This window comes from Capsicum annuum, chromosome 10 (assembly GCF_002878395.1).
Source record: "Capsicum annuum cultivar UCD-10X-F1 chromosome 10, UCD10Xv1.1, whole genome shotgun sequence".
NCBI lineage: Eukaryota > Viridiplantae > Streptophyta > Magnoliopsida > Solanales > Solanaceae > Capsicum > Capsicum annuum.
Genome location: NC_061120.1, coordinates 209,926,578 through 209,953,316, shown reverse-complemented (window position 1 = coordinate 209,953,316; position 26,739 = coordinate 209,926,578). Strand labels below are relative to the sequence as shown.

General features: G+C 32.7%; 2 protein-coding genes across 2 annotated transcripts; both read left to right on the top strand.

Annotated features, from left to right (window-relative positions):
• Positions 1-1,023: 1,023 nt before the first annotated feature.
• Positions 1,024-10,864, top strand: LOC107843682 (kinesin-like protein KIN-5C). Its single transcript, XM_016688052.2, has 23 exons — positions 1,024-1,235; positions 2,056-2,185; positions 3,720-3,878; positions 3,968-4,317; positions 4,403-4,541; positions 4,752-4,849; positions 4,934-5,090; positions 5,768-5,837; positions 5,963-6,039; positions 6,321-6,374; positions 6,465-6,545; positions 6,625-6,736; positions 6,807-6,893; positions 6,980-7,155; positions 7,322-7,483; positions 7,594-7,701; positions 7,802-7,960; positions 8,033-8,116; positions 8,188-8,393; positions 8,768-8,869; positions 9,597-9,706; positions 9,906-10,057; positions 10,312-10,864. Exons 1-23 carry the CDS (start codon positions 1,177-1,179, stop codon positions 10,510-10,512), a joined length of 3,033 nt encoding a protein of 1,010 aa, XP_016543538.1. The 5' UTR covers positions 1,024-1,176; the 3' UTR covers positions 10,513-10,864.
• Positions 10,865-14,066: 3,202 nt separating this feature from the next.
• On the top strand, positions 14,067-18,825 carry LOC107843683 (beta-fructofuranosidase, insoluble isoenzyme 1). Its single transcript, XM_016688053.2, has 6 exons — positions 14,067-14,393; positions 16,610-16,618; positions 16,785-17,803; positions 17,880-18,124; positions 18,265-18,361; positions 18,491-18,825. The coding sequence occupies exons 1-6, from the start codon at positions 14,195-14,197 to the stop codon at positions 18,692-18,694; spliced, it is 1,773 nt and encodes a 590-aa protein (XP_016543539.1). The 5' UTR covers positions 14,067-14,194; the 3' UTR covers positions 18,695-18,825.
• The last annotated feature ends 7,914 nt before the right edge of the window (positions 18,826-26,739 follow it).

Below are 26,739 nucleotides of genomic sequence, written 5' to 3'. Positions count from 1 at the left end.
TTTCCAGATATTTCTTCAAAAGAAATCCTATAAATTCAATCTTTACATATGAGTAACTATATATTCTTCCTGTGATAATTAAGAATGCATGAAGAAAAAATAAATAAACGAGGTGCATAATTAATAATAAGAAGAAAAAATAGAAAAGAGAAAAACAAAAATAAATCCAATATAAAATAGAAGGGAAATAATAGGAAGAAGAAATTGTTGAATGAAAAGTATCAGTTCAAATTTCATGTTCTTTCATGTATGCTAATTTTATAGTAATGATTTTAAAATTTTCTCCAAAATAATTTTGTTATGGACGTGGTCATGGAATTGAAAAATATATTAGGAGAAATTATAGGAAAGATACTTTTAACTATTTTTCTTCTTCTTTTTATTTTATTTGATAAGTTTTGTTAGTTTTCTATTGGTATATTTTGTAAAAATGAAACTAGTGGTATATTTTGTAATATTTACTCTTAAATTGCTAAAAATTATACAAATACACAACTTATGTTTTCAATATTATAAAAAATCCAACTTCCTAAATATATTACAAAAATCCCAACATATACACAGAATACTATGTATATGTCGGCCATGTTATGTATATTAACAGGAAGAGAGAGTAAAGTAATTAAAAAAGTGGGAGAGAGTGTAATTATTTCCAAAAGGGTTGGTATTTATGTTATTTATACATTGTATATTTATGTGATTTGTTGTATATTTATGTGATTTGCCCGAAATGAAATCTTCCTAATTGACTACGTTCTTTTCCAATTGGGCTTTTGTTCAAAAGTACAGGCCCATTGGGTTTCTTCCTCCAAAATCCACTGGGTTTGCCATACCCGACCCGAACAACAACAAATTCAACATGACCCGATACATAACTTCGGAAATTAGCAACCTCATTTTTTTTAAAAAAATTTAAACATCATCTCAACCGTCCATATGAACCCTCACAAAATCAACGGTCAGATGATCACCAAGAGCGTCTTTCCAAAAAATTCAAATTCTCCCTTTCATCCCGCTCCCCATTTTCAGATCTCTCTAAACACAAACGGCTATTCTCTCTCTCTCTCTCTCTCCCCCTCTGTCTCTCTCTCTCTCTCTCTCTCTCACACACACACACACACACAGAGTTGCACTCAAAACACACAGTAGATTTTCCTTCTGTTTAGCGCTGGAAAAATGTGGAATCGCCATGAGAAGGAGAAAAGTGTAAATGTTCAAGTTTTGCTTCGTTGCAGGTACTAATATTATGGTTTTGTTTGAAATTTTTTGTTAATATTACTCCGTCCTTTTCAAAATAGTTGTTATGTTTTGCTTCTCGAGAGTCAATTTGATTAATTTTCAAAGTAAAAATTGATTAGATTAGATTAATAATTAATTCAGTATTTTGAAATTAAAATTTAGATATTCAAAAAGTATAAGGGAAATACTATGGATTATAATTTTTCTCGTATTAATATTAATATGATATGATTGTAAAATTACATCTTATAATTTTGGTTGAAGTTCATATGTTTGACTCTCGGAAAGAAAATTGTGACAAGTATTTAGGAACGGAGGAGTAATCATTTCAGACTCGATTCGTAACTGATTTGAGTCGAAAATGGATTAATTTTGTTAATTGTTTCCAATACATAAGTGATTTTTTCCCCATTTTTTATGGTGATGTTAATGTTTGCATTGTTGTAACTCGTAAAGTTGTTATCATGTGACCAGAAGGTCACGAGTTCTAGCCGTGAAAATAGTCTTCTGCGGAAATGCATGGTAAGGCTACATATAATAGACCCTTGTGGTCCGGCTCTTCTTTGGATCCCATGCATAGGGGGAACTTGGTGCACTGGGATGCTTATCTTTCATTCTTTTTGGGTTAATGTTTGATGTCCAAACTGCTTGGATATGCTTTATTTTAAGCAGAGGGTCTATTAAAAATACCTTTCTATCTCTATGAGGTAGAGATAAGGTCTGCGTACGCTCTACACTCTCTAGACGCTACTTGTGTGATTACACTTAGGTATGTTGCTGCTGCTGTTGTTGTTGTTAATGTTTGATGTATGGCAGGCCGTTTAGTGAGGATGAAGTACGGAATAATGCTCCACAAGTGGTGACTTGCAATGATTATCAAAGAGAGGTAGCTGTTTCACAGAACATTGCTGGGAAGCACATAGATAGGGTTTTTACATTCGATAAGGTAACTACTGTTTAATTACAAAATGATTTCGCTTTCTTTGAAATCTAGTTCATACACTGGGCTCAATTTTGTTGTTCATTATGGTTTGCTTATGCATTCTTTTGAATTGGTACTTGGAATTGGAAAGTCTTCCCTTTTACACGTCTTTGAACTATTGTATTGTTTTTTTTTTTTGCTATTCTATTTGAACACGAACCTGAAAGAAGAAAAATCTGCTATAAACATTCTAGTTGAGACTATAGAACCTAAAGTCTACTTTCCTTGACTCTATTTAGGTTGAAAAATAAATATTGCTTTTGTATATGAACATAAACCTGAAAGAAGAAAGCAATTTTTACATGAGAAGCGCTTTCCTATGGTAGGAATAAGGTCTGCGTATACTTTACTTTTCGCAAACCCCACTTGTGGGATTAAACTGTAGCAATGAATCTACTCAGAGACTATCCGCTATTGCTTTTCCGATCTTTATGTCTACTCTCTCTATATTGGGAGATAACTGTGTTCAGCATCATTGATTTTCTGAGTAGATGCATTGCTATTAAGATTCTTCTTCCAGGTTTTCTTTAACTAGTTTATTTCACATTTGGGGATAAGTAATTAGTTACTTCATAGAACATGTCAATTAGTTTTGGCATTGAGACCCAAGTTGATTTGGTTAAAGTAAACCCCAAAGGTTTGAGGTTCGTTCAGTGGACTAGAGATTAGAAATTGCTGGACTGGGGTGACTCCTGCTCCTGCAACTTTTCTCGCTTATAGATCCTTTTTTCATGCCAATGTCAGTCTTTGACATCAGCATCCTCCTTCTAGTTTATCTTATGCACCTTTCTAAATTGAGAAAAGAACTACAACCTGTCCTTCAGATTGAGCATCTACTTCATAATCAGACTAACCATGGACTGCAATAACTATTGTTGAGATATTAACTTAACCTTTGTTTCCTGCTTCCATATATTGTATGTCACTTCTTATGTTAAAGAATGGGAATATTACTGGTATTTCATTGTTTTAATAAGCATCCTTAGTTTAGAGTGGACTCTTTTGGATTTACTGCTTGGCCTGAAATTACTGATTTCTAGTCTACGTTACGGTAGAAAAATAATATGATCCCACTTGTTTTATGTTCAGTGGTAGAGAATCCCCCTACCCCCTCATTGGGGCGCGTTCAAGCCTTGGAAACAGCCTCTGGCATAAATGCAAGGTAAGGTTGCGTACAATACACCCTGGTGGGGGGCCGTGCCCTTCCCCGGACACCGCGCATAGCGGTAGCTTTAGTACACCGGGCTGCCCTTTTTATGTTGGATATCATTTATAGTGCTAAAATATGGAAATACCCCCCTAAGATACGCTTTACCGCAAAGAAATATTGTGTGGAATTTCTGATTCAAAATGCTGTAAACATTAGAGCCACGAGATGTTCATTGTCAATTTTTTTGCTGTAAATTTTAATTTTTTATGTTTTAAGTTATTGTCTTTCATGTAACTATCATGTTATGATGACAAAAGAAATGCTTCTATCATGTTCTGTTCTGTTCAGGTGTTTGGCCCATCTGCTCAGCAAAAGGATCTTTATGATCAGGCAATTATTCCCATTGTCAACGAAGTTCTAGAGGGATTTAACTGTACAATTTTTGCTTATGGTCAAACTGGTACAGGGAAAACTTACACCATGGAAGGTGAATGTAAGAGGTCTAAGGTACTAGTTAATAGGCCTTGTGCCTCATCCCACTGTAAAAGCTTATGTATCGGTTTTTATTTCTAACTTGTGATTGTCTGATGTTACAGAGTGGGCGTAACTGTGAGCTTCCCTCCGGAGCAGGAGTTATACCTAGAGCAGTCAAGCAAATTTTTGATATGCTGGAGAGTCAAAATGCAGAATATAGTGTGAAAGTTACTTTCTTGGAGTTGTACAATGAAGAGATCACTGACTTGTTAGCCCTTGATGATTTATCAAAAGGTTCTATAGATGACAGGCAAAAGAAACAATTGCCACTTATGGAAGATGGAAAAGGTGGAGTTTTAGTGAGAGGGCTTGAAGAAGAAATCGTTACAAGTGCCAGTGAGATATTTGCTTTGCTTGAAAGAGGATCCGCAAAACGTCGGACTGCAGAAACCTTGCTGAATAAGCAGTCAAGGTACTGATTTTTGCTTGTTTTTAGAATCCATCATTATTATTATGTTGCATTCAATATGTTAGAAGCAATGCTGTTTTCTTTTCAGTCGTTCACATTCTCTTTTCTCCATAACAATTCACATCAAGGAAGCAAACACTGAAGGCGAAGAACTCATAAAATGTGGCAAGCTAAATTTAGTTGACTTGGCTGGTTCAGAAAATATTTCACGTTCTGGGGCTAGGGAGGTAATGTTTTGACTTATTTTCTACAAGCTCTTTGCGATGGTTGTTTCTTGATCTTGTTTGGTCAACTTCGTCAATTCATCTGTTCCTTACCCGTTTATAGTTTAGACTCTGCTGTCGAAATTGTTTTCCCTCCTTTTATTTTGCCATCTAGTTGTACTTCAACTTCTTTAACCCGTGCACTAACCCTCTGTCTCTTGTACCATTTGTCAGGGGCGTGCAAGGGAAGCTGGAGAAATAAACAAAAGTCTACTTACACTAGGGAGAGTAATTAGTGCTCTTGTTGAGCATCTTGGGCATGTCCCTTACAGGTAATTACTAAATCCAGTCATTTTTTCATTTATTTTTCTGTTTGTTTCAAAGCCACTTTTTATGATTCTTGCTATGAAATTTAGGGATAGCAAACTCACACGTTTGCTCCGTGATTCATTGGGAGGAAGAACAAAAACCTGTATCATTGCCACAGTGTCACCTGCTGTTCACTGTCTGGAGGAAACATTGAGTACTCTGGATTATGCTCACAGGGCAAAGAATATTAAGAATAAGCCCGAGGTAAAATACTTGAATAAGAAAACAGTTTCTTATATGAACCATCTCGCGATCCTCCCACTCTTAATTATCTAAAAACATGCTGATAATTCTCTGACTGCTTGTACTATTTGACATTCACAGATTCACATACAATATCAGTGTCCATCTATTGTTCACATTCGAGTAATTTTTGGATGAATTCCTCTGTCGGAATGGAGCTGTTTCTCCTAAGTTGATTAATTATCTTTGACTATGCCATTCTTCTTCTAAAGAATAGAGATATCATTGTTGTTTGGGTTGAAAAAGAATCACTACATGGACTATGCATTGAGATGTTTCACATTCACTGGCCCATACATTGAGATGTTTCACATTCCCTAGTTTATAACTATGTGTGGCTATTGATATCAGGTTTTGACTTTTGCATAAAGATTTCAGAGCAAATATTTAAAAATGGGCAATATATCTGATGTTCCGAAAGTATCATTGTTAATTGAAGGAAATTGGTCAGTTTGCTTGAGCAATCAAAGTTTCAGCATTTATCCTCTTAATCTGAATCAGATGACTTTTTTTATCTCTTTCAACCTCACCTTATCTGATACCAATTTCGATAACCTCGTCATGTTAATTAAATTTGACCTACAAGAACTGAATTATTTTTGTCGTTTCTGTATCTTATTTTTGGGTTAAATCTGTAGGTGAATCAAAAAATGATGAAATCCACCCTCATCAAGGATCTGTATGGTGAGATTGACAGACTAAAAGCAGGCAAGTGCTTTTTTATTCTAGTCAATTGTGGTGTAACTAATGCAACTCATCAGTTATCATTTTTCTTTTTGTAGAAAATGTGTAACATAATTGTTCACTTTTGTTTGTATCTCTTGTTCTTCCAGAGGTGTATGCTACACGTGAAAAGAATGGTGTGTACATACCAAAAGAGCGATATTATCAGGAGGAGAATGAGAGAAAGGTAACACATTTTTGTTTTTTGCCCACATCTTGTCTTGTTTTTTCTGTCTATGAATGATTAAGGTAGTGCATCTTAGTTTTTGCCTACATTTTTATCTTGTTTTCTGTCTATTAGTGATTTTATTTATAGCTATCCTAGTGTGTAATATATCGAAATCACTGTCTGTTAGCTATATTGAGTGGTAGATTATATAGCTTCATTCAGTTAATTGTATTATTTCCTGTATTGAATTATTGTCTCACTATTCATTTGTTGGCAATGCTTATCTTTTCCATGTTTAGGCTATGTCCGATCAAATTGAACAAATGGAAGTTACCTTAGAAAACCAGCTGAAGGTCTGCTTGCTCAAACTCTTGTAATTGCCAAATGTCTATGTATTCCATTTGTATAGTTTGTGATTTCCATTTTTGGTTTGTCAAATTCAGCAACTCGAGGAGTTGCAAAGTAGATATGATCACCAGGTTCATCAGTGCTCAGATTTGACAAGTAAACTTGATGCTACCCAGGTGAGTTTTCTAGCCTTTTGTTCTAATATTGTTTTTTTTAATCCTGTTCAGAAGCTCTTACTACTGATGCTTCATGCAGAAACAATTGAATCAAACTACCTCCTTGTTGGCTAATACTGAGGAAGAATTAAGACAAAGCAAGTACTCCCTCAAGGAGCGGGATTTTATCATCTGCGAACAGAAAAAAGCTGGTAAAGTCTCTGACCTTTGGTTTTGAATGTCACATGGACTTCGGTCTTAAAGTTATTTTGATGTTCACAGAAAATGCCCTTGCTCAGCAAGCATGTGTTTTGCGGGCTCAGTTGGAGAAATCACTTCAAGACAATGCTTCACTATTTCTGAAAATTGGTAAGGCGGCAAATCACAATCTGCAGAAACGTAGAAATGAATTTTTGGGATCAGTTATTATTTACTTTTGATATTGTTTTCTGCAGCCAGAGAAGACAAGCTGAGTGTTGATAATAGGTCAGTGGTGAACAACTTCCAAACTGACCTTGCGAAGCAACTCGGTTTCCTTTCCAGCTCAGTGGCAACATCAGTGTGTCAGCAAAATGAACACATCCAGTGTGTTGAGAAATTCTGTCACAACTTTCTTGAATCACATGATAAGGTGATAACCATATTCCAGTGGCAGGCATTCCTTCTTTTATTTCCTTAATTATAAGCTTTCTAGTTGTTTGATTTTACTGCAGATACTGTGCTTCACATTGTTGATTTCAGAATAATTGAAGATCCAATTTTTCTAAAGTGTTAATGCAAAAAAAATTCTTGTGTAGGCTGTTGTAGATTTGAAGAAGAAAATCAGAGCTTCAAGGGCCTTGTATGTATCTCATTTAGAGGCCATGCAGAATGTGGTGAAACTTCATAAAGCTAGTTCTATTGCTTCTCTGGAGGAGATTTCTGCTTTGGCTTCTTCTAATTCAATTTCCATTAAAGAAGTATGAAATGATGGTTTTGTCCCTTCTCTGTATGTGTTTCATCTGTGTATATCATAATGATCAATGCAGTTGTGGGATTGAAAACTTCCCTTTTCCCTTCTGTGATGCAGTTTTTAGATGCGGAAGGTTTGGAAGCAAATTCCCTATTTGATGAACTCCAGAGCATTCTGTCAATTCACCAAGGAGAAATGGCACTTTTTGCTGGCGAACTTCGTCAGGTTTCAGTATTTACTTTTATCTCTAGGAGTAGTGCTGCCTTTTATCTATTCTTTTGAGGTTTCTTTCATGTTTCTTATTCTTAGATTTCTCATTTTGCAGAGATTTCATGATACTACTGAGCATTTGGTGAATATCTCTGAGATCATTCAAAATTTTTTTGATAAGCTTATGGAAGAATCAAAAAAACTTGAACGACATGCGTCAACAGTTGATGAGATCCAGACTAAGTTTATTTCTGAATTTGAGGCGGCATATGAGGTATACATTTGAAGTTCTGACCAAATAAATATTGGTTGTCCTTGCTGTGGCTGATGTTTGAGTTTGTTGCAGGAGCAATCTAAAGCAGAAGCAGAGAAACTTATTGCTGATATGACTACCTTGGTCTCCAATCACCTACATCGACAAAAAGAGCTAGTTCGTCTATTTTAGTCTTGTGATCATTTGTGGTATCTCTTCCTTTGGGTTGCTTATACTGTAGTTGTCAGGTGGGTACAAGACTAGTTGATCTTAGAGAAACTGTTGCTGGGAACAAGACATTCTTGGATGGGCATGTATCCTCTATGGAGGGTATTACAACAGTTGCAAAAAGAAAATGGCATGATTATTCTACGCAAGCCGGCAGTAGCACAAACGAAAATGCTGATTTCTCAGCTGCTAAACATTGCCGGATGGAATTACTTATGCAAAAGTGGTAAGAAACTGACTTTCTTATTGTTGAGAGTGTCAGTCATTTTACTTTTATTTCTGTAAGAATGTAACTAGGAGGTTAAGGGTTCAAGCCGTGGAAACAGCCTCTTGTAGAAATGCAGGGTAAGACTGTACAATAGACCTTGTTCTTTGGCCCTTCCCCCCGACCCCGGCATAGAGAAAGGTACAATGCATCAGATTGCCCTTTTACTTTTAAAGAATCTGATCTCTATTGAAGTTCTTTCTTTAATATTGTCAGTTCGTTGTTTTTGTTTGGATCTCTATTTTTTTCTCCTTTTTCTTTTTCTTGTTATTTTAGCTTCTCTCTTTTTTTAAAAAAACTATTCTGTTACAATTTTCTTTGTTTTTGATATTCAGTGTAAGCACGACTGAAATAGCTCGTAAGCAGTGGCAAAGTACAAATGAATCACTTAATGACATGGCTAGTCAACATGTCTTGACAATGCATTCAGCTGTCAGGTTAGTTTTTGATATGCATGGTGCCTCATTTCATGATGCTGAAGAGCAGATACATAATATTGTTAAACGGTAAAGTTAGTGGAAGTTGAATGTATTATTGCCTTCTTTTTGTTAATGGATAAGAGCTATTGTCCATCTGTTCTGAAGAAATTTGGTTAAGCAACTTTAACGTTTTTATTTATTTAAGATACATATAAGAAGATGAAAATCAGAGTAATAATACTCCCTCAATTTAAAAAAGAATAACCTGCTTTTCTTTTTAGTCCGTTTCAAAATGAATGAATCCTTTTCTTTTTCTGACAATATTTTAATTTCAACTTTACACGGGGCATGTTTATAAGAGTACAAGATTAAAGGATATTTTGATACATTTGACATAACTTTAGTTTAGGACCACAAAATCAAAAGTTTCTTTGCTTTCTTAAACTCTGTGCCAAGTCAAATTAGGTTATTCTTTTTGAAACAAAGGGAGTGCTATTTAGAGTCCATAAGCATCACCTGTCCTGTTTGATTTTGGAAGTTAAACAGGATATTCTATTTTAGATGGAGACACAGTGTTCTTCGTTTGTTGTTGGTTTTTTTCTCCCCGTGTTTTCAAATAAATATCAATAAGTAACTTTGTTCAACTCTCCTGGATTTTCTTACTTCCACGAATCTTCTAAATTATTTACAAACATTCGAGTGTTAAGTTCTTATCACAATCCTTTTATTTTTTTGCTGGTGGCAGGAATATGTGTGACAGTAATGAGCAACATGTAACTGAATTTGACTCTTCAAAGGATGCTGCTGAAGAAGTCGTAACAAGAAATAGTGAAGATGCCATTCAATCTGTTGACGGTAAGTTTCCTATGCTATTCATGTTCTCTCTCATAGTTTTTATTTTCCTCCTTTTTGATTACACTTATCTCCTAGGAAATTTTTCTCGCGTCTTAACCAGTGTGTTCTAAGTAGTATAGCGTTTCTACAATTATATTAATAGCTGCCTCCGCTGGGTGCTGGTTGCATAACTTCTTTTCTTTTTTAAATTCCAACTCAGGCTTGTCAGAGCAAGAGAGAGCATCTATATCTAGCATTTTGGATACTGCCAATACACATTCAGAAACCCTTGGAGTACTTGAGCACAATCACGCTAGTCAGTGTACTTCCATAGAACAGAAGGCCCTCGAAACGTTTCAGCACAGATATATGGTATGTTGTATATCATAGTCCATCATAACTTTTAAGAGTTACCATGTGCATGTTAGTTATCCCTTCACCTGTCAGTGTTTTTTCCTATTGCTGAAAGGAACAGAAAAAGAAAATGCTGCCGTTTGCATCTTATATGGCCTTTTTATTTACAAAATAGAACTTTGTATCTGGTTCTTTCCATGGCTCTTGGAGTTTCCACTTTCCAGTTAATAAATAGGATTTTGAATGGAGATGTCTTTTGTTTAATGAATCAGGATTATGAGCCAACTGGATCAACACCAATAAGGTCTGATCCAGATGTTCCAAGCAAGGAGACTATTGAATCTTTGTGCGCGATGCCTATGGAATCTCTTCAAGAGGAATTTCGGGAGAATAACTCTTTGGAGTCATTTAAAGTAAAGGAAGTAAAACCATCACTAATCCCACGATCTCCTCTATCGCAGATTAACCATTAGAAGATTGGTTTCTTTCTTGTCTGTCATCCTCTTTATCTGTATCTGTAATTTTGTGTGTACTTGTACTACCCCCAGGAGAAGAAATACAAGTAATTGTAGCATGTCGCGAGCTAATTCTGTTTACAAAAAGTGTATCCCTCCTTGGGATTTAGAAAGGATTGTAAATGAGGAAAGCTTTGATCATGGTTTCCAGAATTTGATTTAGTGAGTGAGAGGTACTCCTATATTTATTGTAAAAATGGCTCTTTGCTTCTTAGAAAGAGTTGCAATTCCATTTTGTAACAGTTCTGTAATGACATCCAGAGCTCAATACTAATCAATAGATATGTAGTAATAACTTTCATTTTGTTAATTCTAGTTATGTATCTTTCATAGAAAAATTGTGCTATACTTTTTCCTCGACATGATTCACAAAACTTACAGAATACATTGGATGACCCACTTTAATCATTGAGTATAATGTCTTTGACAAAATTTATCAAAAAACGTCATCTAGTGTAGTCTGATAAGTGAGGTTTGGGGGAGGCTATGGTGTCTGCCGTCCTTACTCCTATCTTTGTTGGGTTAAGGAGGAGGTTTCTAATAGACGCTTAGCTTAAAAGAAGAGTTTTTGAAGTAGGATCGCAAGAAAAATATGACAATAAAATAGCACGACACAAGTGAAGATGGTAATATCAAACATTTGGCTGTCAACTATTCTTATACCTTAATTCTCGATCTTCGTATCTTTCTATTTAGGATAATTTCCTTTGAAGGTGAAGAAGGTATTAAAATTGTCAATAAAGTTGTTAAATATTTGAATTTATGTTATTGTATTAGTTAGAATCGTAGGAAGTTTAATAACGTAGGTAATTGTGATGTGCTGTGCACTTCATGTGCTTATTCAGCACCTATTCATCTTTTCTTATTAAAGTAATTTCCTATTTGAGGCTTATAAGCTGAGTTAATCGATCATACAGATCCTTCAAGATGTTATTTTTCTACAAAAATGGATAATAATTTTATTGTTTATTTGGTTAGTTGATAGTTTCCAAGTCACTTTTTAAATGGTCAAAATAATCATTTTCTTTGGTATAATACAAGACACATGATATCAAATATTGCAAAGGTAATAACACTGTCCCTTTATTATTTGATATTAAAATTTTGGTCATGGAAGAAATGGTTGCAGAGACAACTTCAAAAGGACAGTTTCTTTTCCTTTTTCAGAAAGTTGCAATGAATTAGTCAAATACCTAATGCTACTTACATGCATCCGGGTCAAATATATATATATATATATATATATATATATATGATATGATATGATATGTATTTGAATTTAAAATTTTTGTTATTTAATTATGATTAATTAACATATATTTTATTTAATATGAATACTTAATCATGATAAAAAAAATATTAGTTTGGTGTATACACTGGGTGCGTGTAAGTTTAAGTTTCCTTTGGGCGACTTCTTATTAAAATGACCTCCATAAGAGGTGATTTGATTTTTTGGGGTCTGCTTATATATAATACAGACATTTTAATTCTTATTCATAAGGTCAGAACATTTAAGAAACCTGCTCAATTGACCACAAGTTCTACCTTATAGTTCTAGACAAATGTTAGAATTTATTTAGCGGGGACAAAAATTCTAGACCACACTCTTTAAAGAATAAAAACTCAAGACGGAACATTTGAGGGATAAAAATTCAAAAACGAAACGGACACTAGGCTTAATTTATAATTCTGAAATAAATTATAGATTATTTTGTTTCATGGTTTGATATATTTTTTGATATAGCAATTTCATGATTGTCTATATAATAATAGCAATGTTATTTTTTTGTATCATATTCTATGTGGAACTGGGAACAGTAATATTGAAATTAGTACCATCAGGCTAAAATAACAAAATAATATATTCATCCTACTTCAAATATTTTTTACAATAACATTTAAATCAGTCAGGCTAAAATAATAAAATGATACATTTATCCTTCTTCGAAGACTTTTTTTTTTAAAACCAACAGTTCATAATTTTAATATTAAGCTGATAAAATATGGATACATAGTTTAAAAGTTTAAATATTAAAATGCTGAAATATGGATATGTAGTTTAGAAGATTTTAAATGTATTACAGTAACTCTTTTAAGTTTTAGTATATTGTTATGAAACATGTGGCTGCGTGAAGATCACAAACATTCAAGTTTGAGTGGTTGGACCAAAACTCCCAAAATCAAATAAAATTAGGCAGTCATTTATTCCTCGTTTGGTACGACAGATAATTGATTTTGAAATTAATTTTTGAATGAATTTATTTCATATTTGATTGTAATTAAATTATGGAATAACTTATTTTGATATTGTAGTAATATTTTTCTTCTATATTAAGAATGAAATAGCAATTTTCGGATAACTAATCGAAGGGTAAGTTATAGTAATATATTAGTTCTAGAGATCATAATTAATTCTCAGAGAATAAACCACAATCTTGGATGGTTCCTTAAAACAAATGCAAGATTGGGAAGATAAACGATGATTATGTTGCACATCGTGTTGGAGCGAGGTGAATGAAATAAAAGCTCGTATCTAGTGTTTTATTTCATATGAAGATAAAAGTTTGCAGCGGAAATAAAGATGTTGAGATGGATTAGGATTAAGTTTGAAGCTATCGGGAATAAGTTGAGAGTGGTCTCTGTGGTAGACAAAATGAGGAGGAGATGGTGAGATGGTTCGGGAATGTGAGAAGAAAATGAAAAATTCTCCGATGAGGAGGTGAGAGATTGACTATAATAGATATAAGAAGAGGTAAAAGCAGGCTCAAGAAATCTTGATCGAGAAGATGATTAGATAATACGTGACATACCTACTGCTTATCAAGTAAATGGCCTTATATGCATTGATTGAATACTGAAAATGTAACTGTAGTACATTGACACCCCACAACCCCTAAAATCAAATAAAAATAAATAGTTTCTGACAAAATCAAGCAGAATCGTGGATTGGTTCTTTAAAAGAATTGCAATATATTGCATTGCTGAAACGTGCATTGTAATATTATTGTATGGCTGAAACGTGCATCAATATTGCACATACCTCAAATAAAATTAAAAATAAAAATTGGGAAAGGAGTGCGAAGCAAGGGCAAATAACGTCTACGCATTATCGCGAGCTAATTTCACCACTGAATATTACATTTACGTTCAAGAAATCAGTAGTATCGTCAGTTGGTGCTTTAGAATTTGCTAAGCGATTCTTTGTATGCAGAGCGACTAAGGATTGCGGCTATCATGAATGGGCGATAGGCCATGACTAAAAGTGCCTACAATCTATGAATAACTAGCAGATTAAAATGCCAATCGACCAGATGAATCTACGAAATTTTTTAAAGTTCAGACTATGATAACGTGGCTGACATCCTCATTTATGCAACGAAATTGGGTTGATGGAGTAGTCACTGTCCTCAAAAGTGACCCCAAGTAGAAGTTAAAGCAGGAATTGGTCCTTAATTTCCTGGAGAAATATTTATCCAAAGTTTATTAATTATATATTCCCATTAAACAAACCCAAAATATATCAACACAAGATTTCCACTCCTTCCTTCTTAGTTGTTTATTCTCTCTATATAAATACCCTTTCTCCTTCCCATAAATAAACAACATATCTAGCAAAGCCCAAAAGAAAGAAAAATACAAAATGAATTATTTTAAAAAGTCCTCTCTTTTTCCTTTTCCATTTCTTTTGTTGTGTTGCTCTATAATTGTATTTTTCAACAATGGTGTTGTTAATGCTTCACATAAAGTTTTTCCAGAGTTGCAATCTACAAGCACTGTTGATGTCAAGAATGTCCATAGAACTGGCTACCACTTTCAACCACCTAAAAATTGGATCAATGGTACGTTTTCATACCTTCATCCTGTATGATTTAACTTATATATGTTGACAATATAAAGCTTTCTTGTATTGTTAGTACAATAGCACATTTTAATTAACATGTAAGAGAAGATTAGTTATCATTTTTACCACGTTAGTTATCAGTTAATCAATATAGCGATATACTTGTAACCGTAGTACAGCTTAGGGGCGCAAGGAGTTCATCTGAATCATTTTATATACAACAAGCAAATTGTTGTTTAGCATATATGATACCGAATACCCCATTGGCTTCTTTGTAAAAACTTTGGTTTTCTTTAAGTGTTTGATAAGCGATTCTCTTGAGTCGGGGGTTTGCCGAAAGCAACTTAATTATCTATGTTATAAAGATAAAAGTAAGGTATGCGCATATATCATAAGTAACCTAATGGTAATTTTGTTGGTCAATTTTTTGTTTGTGCATTTTGTGTTGCATATAAGATAAAGATAAGGTTATTGCATTTCTAATGATGTCCTCATGATTTTTATCTTTTTGCAGAGTTTTTGAACGACTAGATTTTGTTTACTAGCATGATATATGATTGGTCGTTGACTGGAAATATTATTCAGTTATTTAAGTTTCTCAGACTAATGGCTTTTGAGTTGATGAAACTACTTACATGCGTTGTGGTGGATGATTGAGATTTCTTCGTTTTTAATAAGAGGTTTAGGTTCGATCCTCTAAAACTCTGAGAATGAATAAGATTTGTCGAGATTACGTAATGGGGCCCGTGAAGTTGTGAAACTGAATTTAATCATATGAATATCGGAAAAAAATAAGGAAAACAAAAGGAAACTACGTGATATCCATACTTTTTTTCTCTTTTTGGCAGTAGTTTTGGTAGTAGTAGGTTTGTCAATGATTTGTTTCTTGTCTGTATAGGTTTATATATATATATATATATAGTAACTAGAGAGTATTTAAATAGAGAAAAGAAAAAACTGCTGGAAATGGATATATATAATATACTTCACTTGTTTTTGAACCATCACGTTGTGGCAAGCAACTCTTCAGTAAGTAGCATTCACGTAAATGGATACTGTACTCAACATGTATGTATGTGTGTGTGTAGGTTATGCATTTATGAAGACAGCTAGCTAGGCTGGACCATCTTGTGTGTGTGTGTGTGCAATATCATTGATCATAATAATGTACTCTAGTAGTATTATTTAGTCAAACCTAACCTCCCACAGAGTGGGTTTTATCGGAGGGACGGGGTGGGGAGCAGAGGCGAACCCACAGCTATTAATGGGGTGCACGTGCACCCGTTAACGTTAAAAATAATTATACGTATATATGTGTATATACTTTCAGAAATTGAGATATAGTTAATAGTGCACCCATAAATGAATGTTAGTGCACCTTGTCGCGCTGGCTGAAGACATCACATCCGTCCACGCGATCAGGGATCAATCCCTGTGTCGCGCAACATTTTCTCTTTTATTTTCAATCTTCAGATTAAAGACTTACTACTATATTAAGTTGAATGCTAGTGCATCTTGATGCGTTGGTTGAAGCCAATGCTTCCTTCCATGTGACCAAGGATTGATCCCTGGTAGCACAATATTTTTTCTATTACTAAATTTAGAACAATATTTTTTCCTGGGTTTGACTCTGGTGGGGACCGGATATTAAATTCCGCACTCTTCATTTTTGATACCGTATCCATGTCAGATTCTTCAAAAATACTTTACTTTTGAAGAATCCGACATGCATTCGTCAACATTTTTTGAAAAGTCCGAGCTACACAAGGGATGTGATGTCTAGTCTGTTCGAAAGAAAAAAGTAAATAGAATATGGTAGAAATTGATAGTTTAGACGCTGTTAAAAATCTATGTATACTTGCTAGAATTGTCAAATCTGCAAATGGTTGATGTATAACATATAAATGAGATATGTTATATGTGATACAGAAGTTAAAAGTAATGCATACAATCCAAAACCACGAGGAATTAAAAAGAGATGATAATAACAACAATAAAGATATCATTATTCTTACCATATAATTACAACAACAATAACAGTAAAAAAACTTTCATTTTCTGGAAAACTGTATCTAATTAAACACCTTCTCATAAATTTGATCATCTTGTTTATGTCCTATTCATGTTCTTTAATACTATATCTTAATCACATTAAATTGCATTCACTAATCAAAATTCTCTTTTGCATGGTCGGATGCTTCAATCGAACAACAGATCCCAACGGTGAGTCAAAATTTTTCTCTTTACGCACTCTATTTCTTAGTTGTCCTCTTGCTAAAAATATTTATTTAATTTAATTATTCTATTTATGAAATCGGAAAATTTTTGTTGTGGTTTTCAATTATGTTATACCACCCTCTTTTCTCATATCATCTTTGATACCAAACAGGCCCAATGTACTATAATGGTGTCTATCATCTATTCTACCAATACAATCCACATGGATCAGTATGGGGTAACATTGTTTGGGCCCATTCAGTCTCAATGGACCTGATTAATTGGATCCCACTTGAGCCCGCAATTTACCCATCCAAAGTATTCGACAATTACGGTACATGGTCCGGGTCAGCCACAATCTTGCCGGGCAACAAGCCCATTATCCTCTACACCGGAGTCGTAGATGCCAACAAGACTCAAGTCCAAAACTATGCAATCCCGGCTAACTTGTCTGATCCATTTCTCCGTAAATGGATCAAGCCCGATAACAACCCATTGATTGTCGCGGACGTTAACATCAATAAGGCCCAATTTCGTGACCCAACAACCGCTTGGTTGGGCCGAGATGGTTATTGGCGAACCTTGATTGGGAGTGTGTTGGGAAATAAAGGATTGACAATAATGTACAAAAGTAAGAGCTTCATGAAATGGAAAAAGGTCCAACATCCACTTCATTCAGTTGACGATACTGGAAACTGGGAATGTCCTGATTTTTTCCCTGTATTATTGGATGGTACTAATGGATTGGATGCCTCATACAATGGGAAAAATGCTAAGCATATTCTTAAAGTTAGTCTTGATGTTACAAGGTTTGAGTACTATACAGTTGGTACATACGATACAAAAAAAGATAGGTATACTCCGAATAACACCTCCATCGATGGTTGGAAGGGATTGAGACTTGACTATGGTAATTATTACGCGTCCAAATCATTCTATGACCCTAGCAAGAATCGAAGAATTATGTGGGGTTGGTCTAACGAATCAGATACTGTTGATGACGATGTCAAGAAAGGATGGGCAGGAATCCAAACTATCCCGCGCAAACTATGGCTTGATCCTACCGGAAAGCAATTGGTTCAATGGCCTATCCAAGAATTACAAACTCTAAGAGAGCAAAAAGTCCAGTTAAGTAATTGCAAGTTGGAAAAAGGAGATAAAATTGAAGTTAAAGGAATCACACCTGCACAGGTTTATATCTTTTTTTCTTCATTTGTATTATATTGTTGCATAACAACAACAACAACGAAAAATCTGAGAATTGCAGGCTGATGTGGAAGTGACATTCTCTTTTTCGAGCTTGGATAAAGCAGAGCCATTTGATCCTAGTTGGGCTGATCTTTATGCTCAAGATGTATGTGCCATTAAAGGATCGAAAGTTCAAGGTGGACTCGGACCATTTGGGCTCCTAACTTTGGCTTCTAAAAAATTGGAAGAATATACACCAGTATTTTTTCGAGTTTTCAAGGCTCAAGATAAATATAAAGTTCTTATGTGCTCCGATGCTTCAAGGTTTGTTCTCTCAGTCTTACACCTTAACGACATAAAATAGAATGATCAAATCCTATTTAATCTGACTCATAGTGATCATTTATCTATTGTCCTTTCTGTATTGGCTAAACTCGTTATAATTTTTCTTTATTTATGATCAGATCAACTCTCGAGAATGGTAAGACAATGTACAAACCATCATTCGCGGGATATGTAGATGTAGATTTAACAAATAAGACATTATCTCTGAGGAGTTTGGTAAGTTTTTTCTTCATTTATTTCTCTAGAAAATATATTCAACTCTCTCCTTTGCTTATCTATTCATTTATTATTGTATACGCCCATACTCTATTTTTTTTTTTATTTTCACTTCCTACCTTTCTGCAGATTGATCACTCAGTAGTAGAAAGTTTTGGTGCCGGAGGAAAAACATGCATTACATCAAGGGTTTATCCAACGTTAGCAATTTATGATAATGCACATTTATTTGTCTTTAATAATGGCACAGAGGCTATCAAAATTGAGACATTGAATGCATGGAGCATGGGTAAACCTAAGATGAACTGGTCATTTGGTCACTCCTCTTATTGAGGATAATACTTTGTACGTATTAAGCTCCACATTTTGTGGTGATGGATTTTGATGGCTCTTTTGGGGTTTTTTTGTATTTAATTGGTAATCCTCACATTTCTAATTAATTTAATTCAATTTATCTTATATGATATCGGAGTAGGAATTTATGTTTTGTATATCTTATCGCCACCATTCATGAATGACGAAAGAATCTTCACCTACTTAGTCATAAAAGAAATGCATATGTGGCATAAGCTTAAATTAAGTGAATAAAAGGTGTGCTTTCTCAAATTATTCAAATTTTTTAGATAAGTTGATCACATAATTTAACAAGTTAAAAATATTATATTTATCAAAAAAAAAAGAAGAAGGGGTTTTAGAACAATTCTATCCGATTTAAACTATACATATGTTTTACTATATGCCACCTATTCATTCAGATAATATATATAATACGATGAGCCAAACATCTAATAACAAATATTAACAATATAGTGATTGTCATACTAGGCCTCTTGGTGTCAGAGTTTTGAGAGTGTTGAGAATGCTATTGCGTAATTAAGCGTGTATGTAAAAGGGCATAATATAATAGATGTGATCTTTAATTTGACCTCAACTGGTATCTATATTTTTCAATTTTGAGTGTATATAAGTAGATACTTAAACTATTTACAAAGTTGAATAAATAGACACACGCTTTCCACCGATACATTGAAAGGCGATAGGGTATTAGAATTTTCTACTAACTATATTTTTATGGATGTGTGTTCTTTTAACTTCAACATTTAACATGAAATCATCAAATACTAAAGCATGCTCCTGTAGCAAGTGATGGGCAAAGAGGTGGATTCAACATATGAATTTTATAGATTTGAATTTGGAGTACCACAATAATTTATTTGATTTATTGGATTGAAATCTATTATTTGCACTAGTTTAGTGCATTTTTAACAAATAATATATAAGATTTGAGCAAAAAATATTAGATTGATCAGACGAATCATTATTTATTTACAACATCGAGGACCAGTGTGTTATGCTAAAACAAGTCTGATCTCATCTGCTTTGAACCAAGTCCACATAATTTTTTCCAAAGATCTCACAATATTAAAAGTACTCCTTACACCTTATATTATATATTTTTTTTCTTTTCAGCTATCAATATTGGACTTTATTACCCTAACACAATCATGAATCCAGCCATGGTTTTGCAAGTTTGACAAAAAATGTTACTCTGATGTCGAACAACAACAAGATACCAATATAATTTCATAAGGGGTATTCGAGAGGGTAAAACATACGCAGACCTTACTCCTACCTTTAAGAAATAAAGAGATTGTTTCAGATATACCTTCGACTATAAAAAACAAACAAGCAAACATTTCAAACAATTTAAAAAAAAGCATGCAAATATATATATAGGAGCAATAACAACAACGAAATAAATAATAATGCTCTAATGTCCAAACTCATATTTAATTCAAAACTCACTCTCTCAACTCATTGAGAATATCTACATTATGGATCCATAGACTGCCAAAACACATGGAAAAAACAAGATAAAAGCAGGCTCATTTGTGTCTGGCAAGAAAAACAAATACTTACACCTCGAATATATAGCCTCATAGACTGATCAAATACCTCCAATGCCAAGGTATCTTTGCACATATATAGTCAACTAACAAGTAAGATTATGAATAACTAAAGGACATGACATGTGAACATTGCATGCCCAATAGCTAGTCCAATAGATTTTGCAAGTTGCAAAATATTGAAGTTGGTTTTATATTTGACTTAATAAATTGGAAAACTATGTGAATCTCTTGTTGTACCAATGTGAAAACTAATACTCCCGTGTCTCATATTATTTTACATGTTTGTCCTTTGCATAATTCATACCAAGAAATTTATAAGGGCTGTAAAATTGACTAATAATAATATAATCCTATTAAATTCATATTAGATATTGTCATTTTCTATTTGAGTTAATTACTTTCATTAAATTACTATGAGTAAAGTTGAAAGAATGTGTCCAATTATATTTTGATTTTTAAATATGTTTATTATTTTGGAACAAATATTTTAACAAATATGCCAAATAATATGAGACGAAGAAAGTACCGTAAGAGTTGGCGGTCGCACAGGCACTAAAGAGTTCTCTATTGCAATGTTTTTTGGCGGAGCCGCTTTAAATTATTTTTGTGAGCAGCTTGCAGCGATTATTATTAAAATAGCTCTTTGAATTTTGAAAAAATATAGTACTAATAATTTTTTTGTTGGATTAATGTTCTGGAAAAAAGCGAAAAATATCTGAAGTCAAATAGACACTAATTCCAATGGCGAAGCTACAAAAAATAAAGAATGGTCAGTTGAATATCTTTCGTCGAAAAATTATACATTGTACAAAAAAAAAATTACGCCACATATATAGACCAAAACCACGTTCTATATGAACACCATTGATATGAAATTCTTGATTTCGCTACTAATAAATAATTACCATATTGGAGTTGGAGGAAGCACACGTACAACACAAATTATAATCCAACTTTTTTTCTTCAGAAGAAATTAATCCAAACTCCACTTTCCACTTTTAATTAGTTTGATTAAACTCAAAGTTAATTGATATACCCCTCGCCTCCAATTTTTGACGTCAACAAGTAGTGGATATATTTATATAAATCAAATAATGAGAAAACATTAGTTTAATTTATTTATTTATCCGCATGGCATAAAGTTTCTTGCATATAGTTAAAAATTTTTACAAATCCTTTTTTAGAACTTGATATAAATGTGGGAGAAAAAGTTTAAAAATATCAACCAACCTCTTTGAAAGTAAACTCGATCCAAAATATTTGATGCATTATAGAAACGAGAAAGATATATCATTTTCATTTTTATAATTCACTTTTATTGCTCCAATTAGTAGAATTATAACCAAGCAAGATGTTAAATGAGAAAGGATGTTAAGTGGGTCGGATCGGGTCAATCCGGAACCGGTCCGTTAAAATTTTTTGGGTTGTGGGCCGGGCTGGGTTGGGGTTAAGTGGGCCAGGCTCAACAGTAAACTTTGTAAAAAGAACCCTAACCCGGCCCACTTAATCCAACCAGGTCAAATCCACCTAAACCCGGTTAAAAATCCGGTCAAACCCGGTCAAAAATAAAAATAAAAACTTTTTTCAATATAAACTGTATATATCCACCTATAAACATTTTAAATACATTAAACAATATATATACACTATATATATAGTATATACTACATTAGAATTTAAAAAATATATACACATATATACGCACCATTCAGTGTATATTGCTACTTTAAAGTTTAAATAAAATATACTACAATATATATATATATATGTTAAATATACACGTCTATAGAAAATATATACATACATATACGCACCATTCAATATATATGTACTATTTTAAATAAAATATACTACAATATATATACATTACAATATATATACATTACAATATCTATATATATATATATATATATATATATATATATATAGGCTATATACTAATTTATAAAACATATACACATGTATATGTTAACTATACACGTCTATAGAAGATATATACACATATATACGCACCATTCAATGAATATGTACTACATTAAATAAAATATACTATAATATATATATATTACATTATATATATATAGATAGTTATATACTAATTTATAAAACATATACACATGTATACGTTAAATATACACGTCTATAGAAGATATATACACACATATACGCACCATTCAATATATATGTACTATTTTAAATAAAATATACTAAAATATATATACATTACAATATATATATATAGAGAGACAGAGTTATATACTAATTTATAAAATATATACACATGTATACGTTAAATATATACATCTATAGAAGATATATACACATATACACACCATTCAATATATATGTACTATTTTAAATAAAATATATACATAGTTATATACTAATTTATAAAACATATACGCATGTATACATTAAATATACACGTCTATAGAAGATATATACACACATATACGCGCCATTCAATATATATGTACTACTTTAAATAAAACATATACTACAATATATATATATATATATATATATACATCTATAGAAGATATATACACAAATATACAAAACTTATGCAACTTAATATAATAAATTAATAATACTTAGTAGTAAATTAATAATATATTAGAAGTAAGTTTTTAATTTAGAGTAGAAATTCAATTTAAATCATTAAATGAAAAAAATTACAAAGTAAGGACTAAGGAGTGAATGAATGTTAAATTTTATTGATTGCGAAATGATCCTAAATTTATAATTTACATGAATGAAAAATCTATAAATTATGCATCATTTTATCCAACTCATTCATGTTAATATTAACGGGAACTTGCATAGGATAGTCAAAGTCAACGGGGGCAAAACCATGCATTGGACTTGATTCTGCTGAGCTCTCCCGTGAAGACATAATTTCTTCAAGTTTTAGCTCGTCGTGCGGCTCCGGTTCCATTTCTTGATTTCTTCTTTCCGCTATAATCTAATCTCTGAGGAAAACTAGAACATTTATTGCATTGCTTCCCAATGAGTGTCGGTTGTCTCCAAGCTGATGTCATCCCTGACAAAGGCGCTCTCTGATGCAACGGTTGACATTGGAACATTCAAGATATCTCTAGCAAATCTTGAAAGCACAGGTTATTTTGTTTCATTACTCCTCCACCAATCCAACGTGTTGATCCGTCGTCTGCGATCCTCTGGCGGTGACCGAAAATGATATTTCAGCTCTTCCCGATAAGTTGATGTGTAAGCTCTGTCATCAACACTGTTCCAACAAGGTAAATCATAAAGGGAATCAGGAAAACCACTATGTGCCGGCATTTTAGAAGATGGTGGCTCCTCGAGAGGATGAGGAGCGACAATTGGAGTGATATTTGTAGGTGTTGACACCTAATTTTTGACCTCCATAACTAAGTTTAATTTGAAGTTTCTTCGATTTTCAAATAAAATCACAACAATTATTTTTTCCAAATAAATGCATTTTAAAATAGGTATTTGGGCTAAATTTGTTATTTAAGTGATAATTATATATTTTCTTATTTGCATTTGCGAAATTGTATAAATGACGTCATCTAACTGAATATTTTCATCAAAATTGAACTTTAAATTAAGGATCATTTCAAAAAAATAATAATTAAAATCTTGATCTAATTATAATTTATTCTCGAAAATAATTTATTTGGATAAATATGCATTTGATTTTATTAAATCAAGAAGCTCGGGATTAAACAAGGTATTAATTCGTATCGAATTTCAATTTAATTTAGCCAATCTATTAGATTTGACCATAATAGAAAATTGGTCATAATTGCAATGCAATTCGTCAATTGATTTTTAATTTGGTCAAAATAAATAAATATGGCTAGATTTTAAATTCCAATTGGGGTTATATTTTAAATAACCCCAAAATTCTCAAGAACTCTCATAACTTCTACCCAATTTCCACCAAAAAATAAATTCAAATTGTACTACATTGTACTATTCCCCTCAACTTTGTCCTTTTCCAATTTTGAAATTCAAAGATTGTACTATATTGTACTATTTCCCCCACATTATCTTCCACCTCACCTTATCTTTAATTTTATATTTCAAAAACCCCCCTAAATGTTTTTCTCCCATATTGGTGGATGACAAAAAATAAATTTCTATCCTTTCCTATAAATACTTTTCTCCCACATTGGTGAAGGGGAGAAAAAAACACACTCCATTCTCTCCTATAAATACTACTTTGGTAGAGAAAAAAAAAAGAAAAAAAAAGAAAAAAAAAAGATGCTAGAAAGGTGAAAAATCCTTTTGAGCAAAATAGTTATTTTTATTTAGTAAAAATTTTTGTTTCATAGAGTTGGTCGGCTAATCAAAATTTTTGAGTTGCCGGCGACGTTTTTCGGTGGTAGTTGATTCCGACGAAACTCGTAGTCTCGTTTTACTACCCCCAAAAAGGTAAACACACCTTTTTTTTTATTTTAGTTTTTATTATTGTTTTCTTCTTCATCTTTTTTCTTCTTCGTAGTTCGTAGATATAATTTTGTTTACTAGGATTGTATGCTGTGGATGGCCTTGAAGGCCCTAGGACGTTGTGGTATCGATATTCTAATTATTTTCATGTTCATGATATAAAAATGAGCTAGCAATAGTTGTATGTGCTTTTTTTTACTTTATTCTTTGATTATTTTGGACAAAGTTTTAATCTTTGCTTAAAAGATGTATTTATACTTTGTTTAAACTCATTGTTGTTGGATATATTTGTTTTTAGTATGTAAAGTTATTTTCTTTATGTTTAAAAGAATAGTTAATGTTGAATGTTTCGCCTTTTCACCTTATTCTTTGATTATTTGGATAAAGTTTAGATCTTTGATTGAAAAACATAATCATGTCTTGTTCAAACTCATTGTTGTTGAATATGTTTATTTTTAGCATGTAAAGTTATTTTCTTTTTGTTGAAAAGAATAGTTAATATTGATTGTTTTGCCTTTTGACCTTATTCTTTGATTATTTTGGATAAAGTACTCATGCCTTGTTTAAATTTATTGTTGGCGGATATATTTGTTTTAACATATAAAGTTGTTTTTTTATGTTCGAAAAATAATTACTATTGTTTGTTTCGCGTTAATAAAAATAGTAATTGATTAAATCAAGAATTTGTCATTTGCTTGTTAATTATTTTAGGGGATATTCAAAATCTTCATTAAGAGATGAAGTGCTAGTTTTATTTTTCATCCACAATGTTTACTCCTCTTTTTTTTTCGCATGCTTTTAAATTTGTCAAAATGGTGAGAAAGTTCGTATTTTTGGCTAAATAGAATTATTTAGATATTTTCATGACATGCATAGTATGATTATGAAACGATATTTCACTTTTAGAAATGCTAAACTTTTATTCAAATTTTCTTACTCCCTTTGGATTGTTATATGTGCACTTTGTGAGTGTAAAAACTTGATCGCGTCTCTCCTTGATTCATAATATCAAAAGAGAACCAATGATGTCTTAGAACGATAAATCATTGGTCTTTACGTGTTTTTTCCTAAAGTTGGCCATAATTTATATGTGTGAATTTTTGTTAATGTCGCCTTAATTGAAATTTAAAGATTCTCTTTCTTGAAAAGTTAACCTTTATTTTCTTTTGTTATAGAGATTAGTATCTATGTTTGTTCAATTTTAGAAGTCATGAGTATTTTTTTTGTTGCCTCATCCTTTACTTTCGCAAGCCTATGTTGTTTGTTTCTCGCATGAATTGATCATTGAATATGGCCTTCTTCCTTTTACCTTTATTCATTCTTGTATGAACATAAATCATGAGGCATGTAAGTGGGTGTCTTTACTTTGCATTTTATTTGTTGACTCTTATTCTTGTGCAAGTGTGCTTATCATTTTCATTCAAAATTGGTTCTTGATATTTTTTTTTTGCTTTGAAATATGTCACTTTTATGCCTTGAACGTATATTAATTTCTTTATCTTTTCTTTGCATGCGAAAAATGTCTCGAGTCCAAATGTATTCCTCTCCTCTTGCATTTCGTAATGGGCCAATGAGGTCTACCTCTTCGAGTCAAGTTCGAAGTTTAAACACGAGGTCCACTGCATGACGCGCGGGTGCTAGAAGATAGACGAAGAAGAAAAATGGGTCAAAACCCATTAATGAGGTCACTAAGTGACTTGAAAAGTCTCGATTTTTATTATAGTCTTCTTTTTATTTATTCATTTAGTCATTTATTTATTCATTCATTTGAGCCTCGAAGCCAAAGTTGTATTTAATACAGGTGGAGCAAGACTCGAGCCAAAGGCTTGAAAATCAGATTAGGATAGGTGAAATGGGTCAAAATCCCATTTAGACTAGGACATGTCTCATTAATTTGGGCCGATGGCCTAAATTTCTTACTTCCTCCCTTTCCCTCTGTTCTTTATGTTTGTTTTCCTTATGTGCTTGGCGAGCCTAGTTAAATCCTTAGTTAAGTCGCTAAAAAACTAGTTTTGCATAAACACCCAAATA